The 19,545-nt window shown below is 39.5% G+C and overlaps 1 protein-coding gene and 1 long non-coding RNA gene across 2 annotated transcripts in view; one reads left to right on the forward strand and one right to left on the reverse strand.

Moving 5' to 3' along the window:
- Positions 1-19,545, forward strand: part of NKAIN2 (sodium/potassium transporting ATPase interacting 2) — an 881,770-nt gene that overhangs the window by 344,126 nt on the left and 518,099 nt on the right. Inside the window, exon 3 of the mRNA XM_075862314.1 lies at positions 6,582-6,662. Within this exon, the coding sequence (XP_075718429.1) occupies positions 6,582-6,662 (81 nt within the window). The remainder of the gene's footprint in view (positions 1-6,581; positions 6,663-19,545) is intronic.
- The window catches only part of LOC142759777 (uncharacterized), a 58,748-nt gene continuing 56,598 nt past the window's right edge, over positions 17,396-19,545 (reverse strand). Inside the window, exons 3-4 of the long non-coding RNA XR_012883196.1 lie at positions 18,180-18,308; positions 17,396-17,597 (exon numbers count right to left, since the gene is read on the reverse strand). This is a non-coding gene — a long non-coding RNA (uncharacterized LOC142759777). The remainder of the gene's footprint in view (positions 17,598-18,179; positions 18,309-19,545) is intronic.

The following is a 19,545-nucleotide window of genomic DNA, read 5'->3' on the forward strand; positions in this document are numbered from 1 at the left end:
CAATACTTCAGTGCTCCGTTTGCATGAAATACTGCAACAATTCGGCATGGCATGCCAGCGATCAGCCTGTGGCACTGCTGAGGTGTTATGGAAGCCCAGGTTGCTATGATAGCGGCCTTCAGCTCGTCTGAATTGTTGGGTCTGGTGTCTCATCTTCCTCTTGACAACACCCCATAGATTCTCTATGGGGGTTAGGTCAGGCGAGTTTGCTGGCCAATAAAGCACAGTGATACTGTGGTTATTAAACCAGGTATTGGTACTTTTGTCAGTGTGGGCAGGTGCCAGGTCCTGCTGGAAAATGAAATCAGCATCTGCATAAAGCTTGTCAGCAGAGGGAAACATGAAGAGCTCGAAAATTTCCTGGAAGATGGCTGAGATGACTCTGGACTTGATATAACACAGTGGACCAACACTGCTGCTCAGTGGTCCAAAGTCCTGTTTTCAGATGAAAGTAAATGTTGCATTTCATTTGGAAATCACGGTCCCAGACTCTGGAGGAAGAGTGGAGAGTCGTCAATCTAAGTTGCTTGCGATCCAGTGTGAAGTTTCCACAGTCAGTGATGGTTTGGGGAGTTATGTCATCTGCTGATGTTGGTCCACTGTGTTATATCAAGTCCAGAGTCAACGCAGCCGTCTTCCAGGAAACTTTAGTGCATTTCATGCTTCCCTCTGCTGACAAGCTTTATGGAGATGCTGATTTCATTTTCCAGCAGGACTGGGCACCTGCCCACACTGCCAAAAGTACCAATACCTGGTTTAATAACCACAGTATCACTGTGCCTGATTGACCAGCAAACTGCGGGCGAAAAACGCAGCGAAAAACATGGCAAATTGCGTGCAGGCAGATCAAAATCTGCCTCAAAATTACAGACAGAATTTTGAGGCAGAAGTTTCTGCCTGCAAAAAAACTCTGTGTGAATAGGGCCTTACAGTTCTCTAAGAAGGAATAACAATTTTCTAAATCAAATTCAAGACAAAAGCCAACTAATGTTCGCTCTTACTAATTTGTCACATAGATATCTTGGTTTTTAAAGTGTTGGCAGACTAAAAGCACCCATATTAGGAAACTCTTTGTCAACAGAAGCCAATCCTGTTATCAAATATGTGAAATCTTAGAGATGAACAGATTGCAAGTTGATATACATTTCTCTCATATTATTTTTGTCACCTTTCTTCACAATTCTACTCACCCTTGGTAGCTGACTAGAAATGTAACAATGTTCCTTGGATGAGTGCTGTTAAATTTTACTAATCTATTTTGATCAATGGGCTTAACCCCCTCACGACTAGCGACGGATATATCCATCACAAGCGAGTACTCATTCCGGATATATCCGTCGCTTGTATCTCGTGGGTACTGCCACTCAGGAGCATGGATGTTATACACAGCAAGGCTTCTGCCGCAACTGCCAGAATCGAAGAGTACTCCGATACCAGCAGTTTAACCCATTAGATGCTGAGGTCAATAACGGCCACGGCATTCCGGGTGTTTGATAGAGGAAGAGAGCTCTCTCTGTCACCCCATCGGCATATACATGATGCAATCGTGGGGCGCCGATGGGTTTCCATGGCAGTTGGGGGCCTAATAAATGCCACTTGGTCTACCATAAGTGCAATATATTAGGCCTAATGCTTTGGTATACTAAGTACACCAAAGCATTATATCTGCCATCAGAAGATCGCATTGTGAAGTCCCCTAGTGGGACTATAAAAAAAACGAAAACAGTTAAATGAACTATATGGAAAACAATTACAATAAAAAAAAATACACTAAAATTACAGTACCACTTTTTTTTCCATAAAAAGTGTTTTTATTTAGTAAAAGTGTAAAAACTAAATTAAAAAAATACACATATATGAAACAGCTGCGATTGTAACGTCTCGAACAATGAAGTTAACACAGTGATTAAACCACTGGTTAATCAGTGTACAGAAAAATGCAAAAAACGGCAAATAGAAGTTAATCAATAATTCTCATGTATCCTAAAATAGTACCAATGAAAACTACACCTTGTCCCGCAAAATACAAGCCCACATATGGTCACTTCCATGGAAAAATAAAAAAAGTTACGGCTTTTGAAATGTGGTGATGTAAAAAGCTGTGTAAATTTAAAGCCCGAAAAACCATGCTGGAATAGTTGTTTTTTTTTTTCAAATCCATCCCAGAAAAAAGTTAATAAACGTTTAGCAATATACTATGTGCACTGGAAAATAGTGCAATTAAAATATACAACTCGTCCCGCAGAAAACAAGCCCTCATACGGCTACATCGTTGAAAAAATAAAAAATAAATAATAAAAGTGAAAAATAGTGCTTGGTCATTGACGTGAAAAAAGGGTGAGTCGATAATTAGTACACTAATCGGTTACAAATGAGTCCATTTTAGTGGAGACCATATGTGTATATTTGAATTCCTCAATGTAGAGGACATCGCATGGAGGTCCTTCTGATGATCAATGCTCGTGTATAGATTGATAACATCAAACAACATCTATTTTTTACTACAATATCCTGTAATTCATCCACAAAGTCAGATTTATCTCGTATATACACAGTCGAGTCACATTATTATGACCACCTCCTACTTTTGATGTTGGCAGCGTGTAGCCCATGAAGTAAGTGATGTGTCGTGGGTGGCTTGGTGTGTATATGTACGGTGTGCTATAGGCTGTCTGAACACATATCACTCATTGTTGCCATAGGTAAAAGGGGCAATTTATCAGAGTTGCAAAAAGGGATGATTATTGGCTTTCAGGCCAAGGGTAGCAGTATTTATCAAATAGCACAGTTTGTGAGTGATTCGCATGCTGCTGTGGTGAAAGTGTATCGTGAGTGGACAAACAGCACCATTGGGAATAACCAACATGGAAGTGTGCAAGGGCCAAACAACGCGCTACAGTGGAGAAGTTTACCATGAAAATCAACCAGAGGGCTACCAGACGTGTGTATAAAACAACAGTTCAGCGAACCCTACTGCGTATAGAGCTCCGAAGCAGATGTTGCATTGGAAAAAAAAAGGCTTCAATTTGCATGGCAAGATTGGAATTGGGCCAACGATTATTGGCAAAGCGTTGCCTTCTCCGATGAGTCACGTTTTCTGCTTCATCGAACGGATGGACGTTAGCGTGTCAGGCGAGAAACATCAGAGGACAAACACCCTGCAACCATTGCTGGAAGAACACAATCTGTTTTTTTTCATGGCATTCACTAGGCCCACTCATCCACGTGGAAGGCACTCTGAACAGATTCGGGTATGAATCCATTGTTGCAGATCACGTCCACCCATACATGCTGTTTGCCTTCCCTGAGGTAGATGGAATCTTTCATCAAGGCAATGCGACATGTCACATGGCTAGAAATGTTCTACAGTGGTTGGAAGAGCACAACCAAAACGTCCACGTACTTCCCTGGCCCCCTAATTCGCCAGACTTTAACCCAATTAAGCATCTGTGGGACCATCTCGATCATATTGTTTTCTCTATGGTTCCTCCCCCATGTACCCTCAAGCAATTGTAGAATGCACTGCAGTCAGTATGGCTCCAGATACCTGAGACAACCTACCAGCACCTTATTGAGTCACTCCCAGACGTCTATCGGTTACTCTGGATATTAGCTGGTGGTCATAATAATGTGACTCGACTGTGTAAAAAAGAGTGTTAACCGCATATTGTATCATAATTTTATACAGAGAAATAGCTTGCCATGGACGATCAGGAGCGTCAATTACATTTTTATGGATTTTATTGCAGAATATAAATTACAGAAGTTACAGGATAATTTACCATCAGATAGTCATGTAATTTTAATATCAATCATATCCTCTGCACATGCTTGATCACCAAAAAGCTTAAAGACTATGGACACATTTCCCCCTTTTTTGTGTTCATTTGATTCTTAAATGCAAAGTTTAACAGCTTTTTAAATAATCTTCTTAAAAAAAAATGTCCTACCATTTTGCTGTTGTAGAGTCTGTGCAGGTCAGTACATAACTGGCTGTACTACTACTTCTAACTCAAATTCGTCCATCCACTGGTACTGACGGACTGATGAGGAGGAGGATTCTGTAAACAGGGGTGGGATTCAAATTTTTAACAGGTCTGTTTTGCCGAAAAATACATATGCGCCCAAAGGGGGTAGGGGGGTTGCGATGTTTCGCTCCATGGAAAATTATTCTAATAATCAAGTAAAACAATTACAATATTCTTAATACTATTAAAGGGGACTAAATAAAGAAACTCCCTGTATAGAATGTTTAACTGGATTGCCACACTATGTATATACCTACATAAGCGTACATAACTACCTAGCCACACTCATTATATTAAATCACCCATTATGTATAGACCCATGTGTGCAAATTCAATATCCTAAGTATGATCAGCATATTTAGGCTGTGCACTGTGAGAGGGGTGGAGAACAGTGCGCGTGCACAGTAAGTCACGACAGAACTCCCGGTTAATGCACAGATACAGTGACAGAACCAAGCTCAGTACATATATACAGCGCTAGAACCAAGCCAAGTACATAAATACAGCACCAGAACAAAGCTTAGTACATAAATACAGCACCAGAACAAAGCTCAGTACAGATATATAGCGCCAGAACCAAGCCAAGTACATAAATACAGCAGCAGAACCAAGCTCAGTACATATATATACAGCACCAGAACAAAGCCAAGAACAAAGCTCAGTACAGATATATAGCGCCAGAACCAAGCCAAGTACATAAATACAGCAGCAGAACCAAGCTCAGTACATATATATACAGCACCAGAACAAAGCCAAGTACATAAATACAACACCAGAAACAAGCTCAGTACATATATAAAGCACCAGAACCAATCTCAGTATATATATACACAGCACCATCACAAATACAGCTCAGTACAAAGATCATTTGCAAATTCAGTTTTTCAGGGTGATTTTTAATACTGATGACCCATCCACAGAATAGGTCATCAGTATTCGATCGGTGGGGGTTCGACAGCCGGACCCCACACCGATTATCTGTTCCGGATGCCTATGGCACCGTAAGTTATGCAGTGGTCAGTGCCAGAAACAGAAGGCTCCGACCACATTATTGTGGCTATACTTCAACACTGCAGCTCTGCTCCTAATCAAGTGAATAAGAGTAGAACTGTAATACTGCAGCACAGCCGCTGTACAGTGATTGGAGCCTTCTGCTTCCGGCACCGACCACTGCATAATGTCAGGTGCCGGAGGCAGCTGAAACAGCTGATCGCTGTGGGGTTCGGGTGTCCCCACCATTCATATACTGATGGTCTTGTACATAGGTCACCAGTATTAAAAACCACCCCATGCCTGAACAACCCCTTTAACTCCTGCCATATAAATTTGTAGGGCATAAAACTACAGCTCCCAGCATGGACTTAACAATGTTAAGGATAGCGAGTTGCTATTTCCCAAAACAGAATTCTACTATCCATCATCTCGCTGCAGATCATCCAGTGATTACAGTACTGATCAGTCACAAGGGGAATAAACATTTACATTGAGTGACTCACAGGTGACGTCTTCTCAGATTGGAGTCATTCTCTTTTCTTCTCCACCCGGTCCAGACGTTCATGATGACGTCTCCTGGACACGACCCATTTCTGCAGAGGTTGCCACTCAGATGTCTTCGGCTCCTCACTTTTTACAACATTTCTGCATTTATAAAACAAAGAAAAAATTCTCATGGTACCACATTCTATGCCCCTGAATATAATAGCACCATACACTGGGCCCCTGAATATAATAGCACCATACACTGTGTCCATTAATAAAATGGTATCAAACACTGTAAAGTAAAGCACCAGACATGCACACACACAGTGCCCCTGTAGATAACTCCACTCACAGAGCCCCCAGTAGATAGTGCCATGCACAATTAATGCTGTAAATGGTGTCCTACATAGAGCCCCCTGTAGATAGTGTCCTATATAGAGCCCCCTCTAGATCATGTCCCATATAGAGCCCCTGTAGATCGTACCCCTCATAGAGCCCCTGTAGATTATGCCCCCTGTAGATAGTGCCCCTTATAGAGCCCTCTGTAGATAGTGCCCCTCATATTGCCCTCTGTAGATAGTGCCCCTCATAGAACCCTCTGTAGATAGTGCCCCATAGAGCCTCCTGTAGATAGTGCCCCTACAGAGCCCCCTGTAGATAGCGCCCTCATAGAAGCCCAATAGATTGTGGCCTTCATAGAACCCCCTGTAGATAGTGCCCCTCATAGAGCTCTCTGTAGCTGGTGCCCCTCATAGAGCTCACTGTAGCTAGTGCCCCTCATAGAGCCCTCTGTAGATAGTGCCCCCATAGAGCCACCTTTAAATAGTGCCCCCCCATACATGGTGCCCCTATATACATTTCATGATTTCACAATAGGTGACAGGTCAGAGAAGTTATAATTTAACATACTTGAATATATATTTTTCTAAATGTCTCAATCGGGGCAATTCAAGTTTCTTTAATACATTGAATTGTCTTCATTTTGAAATTTGAAATCCTTATTAAGGATGTTTTGTATTTGAATATTATCTTATTTTCTGAGACTGTCTTATGTCTTGTCTTTCCCTTCTACAGTATGCTGCTTGGCTCATGCTGTGGGTGTCTTGGAATGTATTTATTATTTGTTTCTATTTGGAAGCGGGAGAACTTTCTAAGGTAAGTTATCATTTCAAATATCTTATGAATAATTATGATTGATTAGAGAAATTATTCTGAATAACCATAAGATTAATTATATTTTATGATCAAATAACGATAATTCTGAGACTTATATATGAGAGGTAAATGTATAATAGTCTGATGTCACATGACTGTTTAGCGCATTTTACAATGTTCCAAGTTATCTGCTTGGCATCTTTCTGCTTGGCATTTATTCTCTGAATATCTATCTATCTATCTATCTATCTATCTATCTATCTATCTATCTATCTATCTATCTATCTATCTATCTATCTATCTATCTATCTATCTATCTATCTATCTATCTATCTATCTATTATCTACCTAGCTCTTTGTTTATTATTTGTGTCTATCGATCTACCATGAATATGTTCAAAATTAGTTTTCTATTTACTTTGATTGCTTTTCTCTATGGGACTTCTCTTATACATAGCCATATAGTTTGGGAGTGGCTCTAAAGATTCTGAATCCAAAGCCACATAATCTACAAAAAATGTGTTCTGTTTTAGCTCTACTGTTTTATATACAAAAAATGGTCAACTTCAACCCTTGAGGGTATATCCACACGGCTTACTTTCGGACGTTTTTCGGGCCGAAAAGTCGGAAGCAGAATGCCTCCACACATCTGCCCATTGATTTCAATGGGAAAAATAGCGTTCTGTTCTAAAGGGCCGTTTTTTTATACGGCCGTTTTTAAAGACAGCCGCGTAAAAAAACGCCCGTGAAAAGTAGTGCATGTCACTTCATGTGACTCTATAGAAAAATAGCTCCTAAAACGTTCATTGAGTATTTTCTCATATGTTATTACTTATAAACAATAATAGTAACACCTAGGGTATGTTCACATGCTTACTAAAAAACGTCTGAAAATACAGAGCTGTTTTCAAGGCAAAACAGCTCTGTATTTTCAGAAGTTTTTTAGTATGCATGTGAACATACCCTAAGTGTTACTGTTATTGTTTATAATTAATCACTTTTGAGAAAATACTCAATGAACGCTCTGTAACTTTGGTACAATCTAGTGAACAATAACTCTTATCGTGAGAAAACCATCCAAAAATATTGTGGCTACTACAAAGTACTATTTCTTTCTTGATTGGTATCTTCATGATATACTTTTGCCATCTTCACTTCCCAATCTACCTTCTTTTTATTTATTTTTTTGCAAAATGGACTAATAAGAATAAGTAAAATACTCCCTTAAATGGTAATTCCAGTAAATACAGAGCACTCAGTGTTTAATTGAAGCAATGCAGATCCCTTTTTTGTAAGGCTGGGTTCACACAACCTATTTTCAGGCGTAAACGAGGCGTATTATGCCTCGATTTACGCCTGAAAATACGGCTCCAATAAGTCGGCAAACATCTGCCCATTCATTTGAATGGGTTTGCCGACGTACTGTGCCGACGACCTGTAATTTACGCGTTGTCATTTGACAGCTGTCAAACGGCGACGCGTAAAATGACTGCCTCGTCAAAGAAGTGCAGGACACTTCTTTGGACGTTTTTGGAGCCGTTTTCTCATAGACTCCAATGAAAAGAGCTCCAAAAATGGACGTAATAAACGCTGAGAAAACGCCGCGAAAAATGCCGCGAAAAACGCGAGTTGCTCAAAAAATGTCTGAAAATCAGGGGCTGTTTTCCCTAGAAAACAGCTACCTATTTTCAGACGTTTTTGGTCACTAGGTGTGCACATACCCTTAGGGTATGTTCACACGAGGTCATTACGTTCGTAATTGACGGACGTATTTCGGCTGCAAGTACCGGACCGAACACAGTGCAGGGAGCCGGGCTCCTAGCATCATAGTTATGTACGACGCTAGGAGTCCCTGCCTCGCTGCCGGACAACTGTCTTGTACTGAAAACATGATTATTGGCACAGAACATACAGATGCAGTGACAGCTCATTACTGTGCCAATTACTGAGGGGGTGAAGAGACCAGGAACGCCCCAGTTAAAAATGTATATTTTATTTGGTGATTAAATGTATCCTTGAAGTTAAAGGAGTATTACATTGACAGGTGTTTATTCCCATAATACCGATATATGAGAGATCTAATACGTATGAATTTACCTTTGTCCAGATAAAATACTTATTAGATACATAGAGTAGAATCCCTCCTTTTACTGTTGGTAAATCAAATTTTTATTATTATTTATATTTGTATATTTCTTCCTATCTGCAATGTACAAAGCTGGCAATACAGTAGTCAAAGCAAAAATAATAATAAGTCTAATAGTAACAATTATATTATACAGTATAAAAGAAAGCCTTGTCTATATATTCTCAGAAACTTAAAAGATTGAAGGATAGAGACTAGCATTGGGGATGTGTAAGTTGCAATAAGAATGTTTAACACTATGCAACCGCTTGGAGAGTGGCGGTAAAGTGCTGGAGTAGTGGTTGAGATGGTTATGACTTATGACTATATACAGTATAAGAGCACATATAGAAAATTGTTTTAAATTCAACAGGAAGTAGTTAGTGGCGCTATATACATGTATTCAAGTATATTGGCCCAATTAAAAATACTGATATACAATTGATTATAAACACAGAGATTTTATATTAATATTGCATAATATGTTGTGCACAATATTGACACTGGTAAGAAAAAGTAATATACTATAGGTTTTATGTTATCATTTGATGATATACTGTATATTCTGTAGGTGATTGAACTGCTTAAAAGTGTCATTGCTAATATAAACAAGGAAACATAATACATCAATATCTTTATTCAATATGACAAATTTGTTTCTAATTCATCTAATGGGGTTTAGACTGAATTACATTTCTGTTTGAAATGCTTGATTTTCACTTAGCAAAGATAAAAGAAACCTTTGAGGCTATTGTGCTGAATTAGCTGTCATTTTTGGCATATTGCTTATTAGCTAGCTATTCACATTTCCCATTTATGTTTTCATTTTGTGCATTCATAGCTGAGAATAAATATGACACCAACCCATAATGACACTCATAAGTATTTCCTCTGGTTATAAAATGACATGTCGAGGCTGAAAAATATAATACATTAAATTTGTAAATTTTCAAGTAATTATTTAAAGGATAGCTTTATTCAGAAGCCACCACGTGAGGTAGGTTTATAGTGCTTCCTTGTATTTAAACATATAAATCATAAATCTCACTTTAAAACAATATAAATTATGCTCTATATACCTTCAACAAATCTAATATAATCAACCTAATCGCTTATTGTACTACGCATCGCCAGAGGGACTTTTAAAATGTGTATATTATCATTGACTTTTTAATGTGAATTTTTTGTTATAAATTTTTACACTACTGCAGATTTTTTCCTTTAATCCATAGCAAATTAAACTATAAAATGTATGTGTTGAATTAAATAAGATGGTCATTTTGTTCCAAAGTTGTAGTGCGCTGACCTCAGGGAAATGGAGCATATACATTGTGTGCCTGGATATTTTACTTGTTTTGTAATTGTGGTACTTTGCCCCCTTCTTCATGACATAAAATAAATTGAAATATATTTGTTCTCTTATATTCTTAAATAAACCTAATCACTTCTAGAACATGGAAACGACAAGGAAAACAAAACTCTTAGGGCACATTCAGACGTGGCGGAATTGCTGTTGAATTCCGCTGCGGACAGTCCGCATTGGAATTCTGCAGCAGCCGTTTTTTACACTTGTTTCTATACATTTTCAGGAAACATAGTTCAGACGTTGCGGAAAATAATTGTAGAATTTAGGCTGCAGTGCAGAATTTTCCCTCCGCAGCATGCTCATTATGTTGCGGAGAAGAAGCGGAATTTCACTGCGAATTTCAGCCTTTGCAATGCAAAAACTGAAATCTGTGGCAAGTTCGCTGTGATATCCGCAACATCTGAATTATCAAATATGCAAATGTTGGTGCAGATTCGTTGCGTAATTGCCCCAAATCTGCACCAACATTTGCAGCGGAAAAATTACGCCTGAACATGGCCTTAAATTTCTTCCTGGTATTTTTGAAGTTCTATACAGAAGTGTATGGAGAGAAACTCCCCAAAAAAAGCCATACCTAGAGAATGCTATGTTTTGATAAAAACACCAGTGACCCCAAAGATGCTACTAAAATGACAATAACCAAAATGATGAGTGAAGACATCCTCATAATTTACTATAGACTTTAAACTAACATCTCGCCACAGTGTTTTTGTCTCCCAAAAAACGCAGCATAAAAAAAATGATGTAAAACAACACTTGGACTAATGAAAGTTTGTGATAGAAGTTTACTATCTGAGGCTCTGTTCACATTTAATTGGAGCCTCCTCCAGGCAGAACCAAGTCTAGCTTTTATGCTGCCTGAGGCAAAAATTTAAATGGCTACCCTCCATCCACAAAAAAAAAAAAAAATCATAAGAAATCCAAGTAGCCAACCTCTATTGGATCATTGACACTTGTAAATCGAAACAAAAAAAATGAACTCTATGTAAAAAAATAAAAATCATACTACGAACTTCTTTTTTTGGTAGGTTTCGCGTGACGTCGTAGATTCGTTGGACTACTTTGTTGATCTTGTTTTTTTTTTAAATTGAATGGGGAAAGAGGGTTGCATGAGGTGGTTTTTATGTCAGTAAAAAAAAAATGTGGCAGTGTTTTTTTAATACTTTATTACCGCCTTAGTAATGGCCGCTGTCTGATTGACAGCATTCCATTACTAAGGCTGGGCTTAGTGTTAGCCAGTATAAAGGCAAACACTAACCCCACATTATTACTCCGGTACCAATTGCCACCAGGGGTACCCAGTGGAGCCAAGTACGCTCCAGTACCCGATCATCTGAAGTGATGGTCGGGCACTGGAGCGGCCACAGGCTGGTATTATTAGGCTAGGAAGGAATAAAAAACATTGCCCTTCCCATCCTGGTAATGCTTGGCTGCTGCTGCTTTATTGTATCTGGCTGGTTACGACAAATGGGGGAACCCCACGTAGTTTTTTTCAATTATTATTAATTTTTTTTTCAATGACGTGGGGTCTCCACCATTTTTTATAACCAGCCAGATACAATAAAGTAGCCACAGCCTAGCATTAACAGGGTGGGAAGGGCCACAGTTTTTGTCCCTTCCCAGCCTGATAATACCAGCCTGTGGCCGCCCCAGTTCCGGCTATCACTTCAGATGGTCGGGTACTTGATCGTAGCAGGCTCTTCCCGATACCCCTGGTGGTGGTGGTTACCGGCAGGGCCGGCGTCAACACCCGGCGAACCCGGGCAAGTGCCGGGGCCCATTACCCTGGGGGGGCCCCACTTGGTTGCCGGGTGCTGGCGCTGCAGTCATGGCTCCTCCAGGAGTGGAATCCCCGGCCAGAGCGTTGCCGACGCTCTGGTCGGTGATTCTGCTCCTGGACGAGCCACAGGCAGTGGCATAGCTGAAGCAGCAGCACTGCGATAAATGAATCTAATACATTGCTGGGCAGGCCCGCCCACTGTGCCGTCCAGCCAATCAGCCCATTTCTAGCTGTTTCCCTCTTCCTTGTGACCTAGAGGGAAAGGAATGGCTACAGCAAGAACTCACCGTGTGCATGTCTGCAGTAAGAGCAGCAGTGTCCCGCGTTTGCTGAGTTCAAGAATTATACTCCTGCTGCTCTCTGACCCCTACACCAGCTGTATGTAAGTAGCTACTTGTAATGCAGCTATTAACCCCTTCATTGTGTTTGTCTGTCATGCTGAGCAGTCACCTCTGGGCTGACTGTTTAGCATAACAGAAAAAGCATAAATAAATACACTATCTATCTATCTATCTATCTATCTATCTATCTATCTATCTGTCTGTCTGTCTGTCTGTCTGTCTATCTATCATCTATCTCATATCTATCAACATATTTATTTTCTAGCTTTTGAAATATATATATATATATATCAATATATAATGAAATACGCATGCTCTCACGCACGCACACACACACACACACACACACACACACACACACACATGTATATATATATATATATATATATATATATGTACACATCATGTTTAGTGTCTAAGTTCGCCCTATATGGCAGGAAAATCTCCCGATCCATACGGTGGTATACATCATCTACAGGTCCACATGTTTTAAAAAATGTGCACTGCGCAGTATACGTAGTGGCCAACTGTATAGAAAAACCACAACAAACTATGCATTCCTATATAGTGAAGTTAGTGCCACCTCCTGGAGCTGAATTCCCAGCCAGAGCTTTGCCGACGCTCTGGCCGGGGATTTCTCTCCTGAAGAAGCCCCTGACGTCACTACGCATACATGGACAGTGACGTCGGGCTCCTCCTAGAGAGGAATCCCCAGCCAGAGCGTCTGCAATGCCCTGGCTGGGCATTCCACTCCTAGAGGGAGCCCCAATGGTGCTATCTACAAGGGGGGGGGGATGTGGCACTACCAGGGAGGGGGGCTGTGTTGCATTATCTGCAAGGGGGGCTTTGTGGCACTAGGGGGGGCTGTGTGGTACCACCTGGGAGGGGGGCTGTATGGCACTACCTAGGTGGGGGGCTGTGTGGCACAATCTACAGGGGGCAATGTGGCACTATCTACAGAGGGCACTAAATATATGGGGGTGCAAAATGGGGGCCTAACTTCTATATGGGGGCACAAGGTTTTCTGCCATTGTACTGCTGCCGTGAGTTCCCCCACAAATGGGCCTACTAAGTCTGTGTCGCCCAAGGGCCCACATAAACCTGGAGCCGGCCCTGGTTACCGGGGTAATAATGGGGGCTAGTGCTAGCCTCTTTACTGGCTAACGCTAAGTCCTTCCATTACTTATGGAAACTGCCATTACTAAGGCGCTAATAAGTCAAAATATTATTATTTTTTAATTGAAATAAATACTCCCCTCACAACCCTCTTTGACCATTTTATGTATTATTTTTTTTTAAATTATGTGTAAATATTCGAAGTAGTCCAAAGAATCTTCAACGTAATCCAAATGGTCCAGCAGAACCTGCAGAACAAAAATTAGCAATATGAAAAATAAAAAACTTTTGTCTTTCTTCTCCCCTGCGATGCAATAGAAACTAGAGGTCAATGAACTCTAGTTTCTATTGTGGCACACAGGACCTAGAGATGCACCAGAAATACACCGCGTTCCAAAGTATTATGCAATCATTTTCCTAAATAGTCGATGCAAATGACAGTCAGTATAATCTTCAAGCCATCAACCGTTGGAGTATAATGCAAATTTTATTGAACAAATCTCCTAATGATAACAGATTTTTTTTTAGAAGTAAAAAACTCAAAATGCACTGTTTCAAATTATTATGCACAACAGAGATCAAAACATTTTAAAGGTTGTAAAGGGAACTAATATGGTAATTTGTTGAATTTGCAGCATCAGGAGGTCATATTTACAGAAATCAAAAGCTCTTTCAATCCAAAAAAACTTAACAGGCCAAGTTACATGTTAACATAGGACCCCTTCTTTGATATCACCTTCACAATTCTTGTATCCATTGAATTTGTGAGTATTTGGAAAGTTTCTGCTTGAATATCTTTGCAGGATGTCAGAATAGCCTCCCAGAGCTTCTGTTTTGATGTGAACTGCCTCCCACCCTCATAGATATTTTGCTTGAGGATGCTCCAAAGGTTCTCAATAGGGTTGAGGTCATGGGAACATGGGGGCCACACCATGAGTTTCTCGCCTTTTATGCCCATAGCAGCCAATGACACAGACGTATTCTTTGCAGCATGAGATGGTGCATTGTCATGCATGAAGATAATTTTGCTACGGAAGGCACGGTTCTTCTTTTTGTACCACGGAAGAAAGTGGACAGTCATAAACTCTACGTACTTTACAGAGGTTATTTTCACACCGTCAGGGACCCTAAAGGGGCCTACCAGCTCTCTCCCCATGATTCCAGCCCAAAACATGACTTCGCCACCTCCTTGCTGACGTCGCAGCCTTGTTGGGACATGGTGGCCATTCACCAACCATCCACTACTCCATCCATCTGGACCATCCAGGGTTGCACGGCACTCATCAGTAAACAACACGGTTTGAAAATTAGTCTTCATGTATTTCTGAGCCCACTGCAACCGTATCTGCTTGTGAGCATTGTTTAGGGGTGGCCGAATAATAGCTTTATGCACACTTGCAAACCTCTGGAGGATCCTACACCTTGAGGTTCGCGGGACTCCAGAGGCACCAGCGGCTTCAAATACCTGTTTTGCTGCTATGTGCAGAGTAAATTAATGGACAGAAGTGCATGACGCTGATTGGTCACTGATTGATCAGCGTCATACACTCCTCTGTACAACGCCCACTTGCTCTAAAGTAAAAACACGCCCACTTGGTCATTAAGAAACTAATTAGCATAAAGCTAAAAATCGCTCATAAAGTGGTAAAAATAGATCGTTTTCTAAAGCGCCCATCTCCTTATGTAGGAGATAGGGCACTTATAATGTGATGACAGAGTCTCTTTAACCCACACTGTAAACTCTGTAGAAAAATTAAAAAAACTCCAGAATTGCTGTTATTTTGTTCATCACACCTCACAAACAAACAATCAAAAATTAAAAAGTTGTATGTATCTCAAAGTAAAGTAAACATCTAATTTATAAACTTAAAAAAGCCCTTATATGTAAAAATAAAACAAAAAAAAATGATGGCTCTCTGAAGGCAGGGATTAAAAGGTGAAAAAAACCATTGTGTCCTGAAGGCCAAAATAGGCCGCATAAATAAATATTCACTAACTTTGCAACCAATTTTGCATAAATCAATAGTAGAAGCAAATATAAGAAACTTTGTAATATATTTTATAAGATAAAAATGCCTTTCTCCACTTATTAGGTTGGTTCCCTCTTCACTCATCCTCCTAACTGATCAGGAGCAGAGTGAGAGGCAGAGAGAGACGTAGAGATCCTGCACCAGCTTCTGATAAGTGTTACTGTCTCACCCCAGTGCTGGATTCACAGCTACACTGCTCATTACTGCTGTAAAATCTCCTACAGCTATATATATGTGTGATAAATAGAGATAAGAGAGCAGAGTTCTCCTTTTCTCTGTGTGCAGTGTATAGAAGTCATGGCAGCAGTTAGTCTCCTTCCACTAGGGAAGTAGAGCCTGCAGCAGAGAAAACTGCTGAGAAAAATGCAGAATACAAGTTATATAATGGCCATAAATAGTGTTATTCCTCATGTACATACAAAGGCAGACTTTAAAGGGTTAAAAAGTTGTAACTAGCAAAAAAATATACTGAAATACATTCTATTTTTTGTCTGTTTTTATTTTCTGATTATATATTTTTTATTCTATTTTCTTTACATTTTTATGTGGCTGCCATTTTGCCTGAGCCATTCCTCAGCTCTGTGAACAGCAGTTCAGATTAAAAATGACCTTATGACTTTTATGGGAGAGTGTTATATGCATTATCTGTGACCTGTGCAGGGGTCACTGTGAATGAAGGGGGAGGAGAGGAACTGTATCAACTATTGTCAATGGTGGATCCTGCGTTACATGCCGCCAGCTATATAATAATAGTGTTAACTTTCATTGTAATCATATTTGTGGTATAAATCCTATGAAATGCATTCCTTTTTTATGTCAAAGGCATGTAATAGACCAAACCGCTTCACATCACACAGTTACAGCCAGTGCCCTCATGCAATGTCACCTAGAGGTCCTTTCACAGCTTGGTATGAAGGTGGACATGAAGATTTTTTTACCCACTACCACACTGAGCAAGCTATCCACAAGCCACACTCCATCAGCTGGACAAGATTTGTTTCTGCCAGAAATGTATTATCGACTGGACAAAACCATGTGGTGGACCAGTAGACCATTTAACTGTTTGGCCATAACTAATTTAAAGGGGTAGTCCACTTTTTTTTTATCAATGTATTTATAGAATAAGAAATAAGAAAAAAGATTTCTAATACACATCTATTTCAAATTCTGCTCACAAACCTTTCTTATATCAACGCAGTTGCCTCTGCTAAGAAAAAAAGTGGTACAGCCCACATATTAGTCCATAGAAATTCACCCATAGGATAACAATAGATTAAAGATGGTGTCAGTCATGTGACCAACACCATGTGACCACTGACATTCAGGTAACACTGTCCAGGTATCTAACAGGTGAATAATAGGTTATTGAGAAGCAGAAATTATTTCCAAATACTTATCATCATGTCTGTCTTACATTCTTAACCCTGTCTTCTCTGTGTGTGTGTTGTGTTTTTTTTTTTAATTTAACTTTATTAACCACATGACAACATCTCATAGAGATAGGCAGCCATTTTAAAAATCATCTAGAGGCAGTGAATACAGGCACAGTGATATAGTTGTTTATCATAATTATTTCACCATTAGTCCTGACGCCATGTTTAGTCATATTCAGTTAGCCTGTGGATGCATTACACAGGACTAAGGGCTGTACCATTCCACTGTGACAGGGGCCTCATGCACTATAAGAAAGTTATGTGAGCAGAATTTCTAATACATGTATATTAGAAAACTGTATGATATCCTATTCTACAAATAAGTAAAAAATAAAATAATAATAATAATTGGCCAACCCCTTTAAGAGATCAGTGGTAGAGGGATAGCCATAGTAGATGCAGAGGTAGCAGTTAAAGGCCCCTTGCCACATGAGAAGAAACCAGTTTTATCATGGTCGGTGGGGGGCCAGTTACAGATTTTGCATTGGGGCCCAGGAACTTCTAATCAGTCAAGATTCTGATCAGTGGGGTTAGGGTGAGCACAATTGTCTTTATTTTTTCATTTTCTATGTATTATTATGCAACACATTTGCGGTCTTCCAATTTGTCTTTTGGATTAACTTTTGGATTAATATCAGGTTTATCATCAATTTTTAGGTAAATTGAAAATAACATTGATTTACTGAGGAATAACATGGGTGGCAATAGACGCATGGTCAAAGTAACAGGTTCACAAGCAGCAGCCTATAAGAGAGAAAAGAAAGAATGAAAAAAGACAAATAATAGAAAGAAATGATAATACAGTATACGGAATTAAATTTTGCTGGCAATGTATAAGCATATTGAGCTGGATTTAGAGCCGATTTAAATTTTTGTGTTCATCAAACATATTTCTTATATATGCTCATTTAATAGTGTAATTAACACTTTATACAGAATAAGTAGTATCCTGTCAACATATTGCCAGTGCTGGTCCAATGATCTTATATAATGAGTCAATTCCATTTACAAGCTTGATCCCGTTCTACATCATGTAAAAAGAGCAATTATTTATTTTCCTAGAACTAAGCAGATCCCCCCCCCCCAAAAAAAAAAAAACATTCTTAAAAAAATTGAGAGAATTTCAACAATTAACTAGTTAGAGGCTGCATTGAATAAATTCAAACATAAATTATTTGCAGGTATTATTTACTAGAACAAATTAAATTCAGTTCCCCATAGAGGCTGACAAAAAAAATATCTAAATGATATGCCTGTAAATACTAACAAACAGCAGGAGTTCCTCATCACTAGCTATCACTAACGAATAGAAATGTATATGCTCACCATCACTACACAGCATCAGGTTTTCTTGTTTTCAACACAGGGAGTCTGATTTGCTAGTGCAGTAGTTTCCATAGATTCATGTTTTCTTAGGTATCGTTATATAAATTACTACATGGAGCCAATTTGTAACTGAAAGATAGTATAGAATTTCTCAGAACTCACCAACTTGAATGTCATCAAGACACCTCATTTAAAATATGGCATCAAAATTGTGTTTACATCTGTAATGACGCCAGCTAGCCACAAGAGCAGAACTAAGCTTTACTTATAGAAATCTCAGGACTACGGTAGGTCCAAATTGTGAACCAACGGGACTGTTGATAGGAATTATGGCGCACATATCACAATACTGGCAGGCAACAGGAACAGGAACTCACCGATTAAAGACATGGGTGGAACAAAATTATGTCAGATGGATGATGGGAACAAACCGATAATGGATGATAACAGTCGAGTGATGGTAACCACCGATGAGTTATGGTAACAGACAGATGATGGAAACCAAATGGATGGCAGGTGGTGATAACAAGCTGACCCTAACTAGCTCTCTCAATATCTATCCTTTGATCTGTTCCTAAGCACTGACCCTAACTAGGGTTGTCACGATACCAGAATTTGGACTTCGATATCGATGCATCGTGTAATATTGCGATACTCGATACCAAAACGATACTTTTGCCAACAATAAAAAACAAAACAGTTCTTCCATTTTCTGATGTGAGGCACGTGGTATTATGAATTTTGAATCTCCATGTGCCTCACATTAATAGTAATTAACCCCATCATGTTCCTCAGTCATAATGGACAACATTGGGTTAGTGTGTGAGGTAGCTGATGAGGTTAATTACTATAAATGTAAGGCACATGGAGATTGAAAATTCATAATACCATGTGCCTCACATTAATAAGTGAAATAAAGCTGTTTTTATTTTATTTTTTAACATCGTAAACATCATAAATGACGCTATAAATTTATTACAGTCGCAACGATACCGAATGTGTGTATTTTATATATTGAGACTTATTGTAATGTTTATTGTAATGTTTATTGTCAAAAAATTTTTTATTTAACATTATTTTTTTTTACTTTTTATTTTTAAACTTTAATGTACTGGCATATATCTATATGCCAGTATTTTAGCCTGTGTACAGATATTACACAGGCAGTTTTTAGGACATAAGTATGCCCTAACAGGCAATATGGTCAGACAGCCCTGAGGTCCTTCAATGGACCCTGGGCTGTCTGCCCATATATGGTATGTCCCTCGAACCCCGTCATGGGGATTCCTTGTGACGCGATCCAAAGGGCACCACCCCCCCTTTTCATTTACCCCTTGAATGCTGCGGTCAGCTATGATTGCAGCAT

The sequence above is a fragment of the Rhinoderma darwinii genome, chromosome 4 (genome assembly GCF_050947455.1).
Source record: "Rhinoderma darwinii isolate aRhiDar2 chromosome 4, aRhiDar2.hap1, whole genome shotgun sequence".
In the NCBI taxonomy this organism is placed as follows: Eukaryota; Metazoa; Chordata; class Amphibia; order Anura; family Rhinodermatidae; genus Rhinoderma; species Rhinoderma darwinii.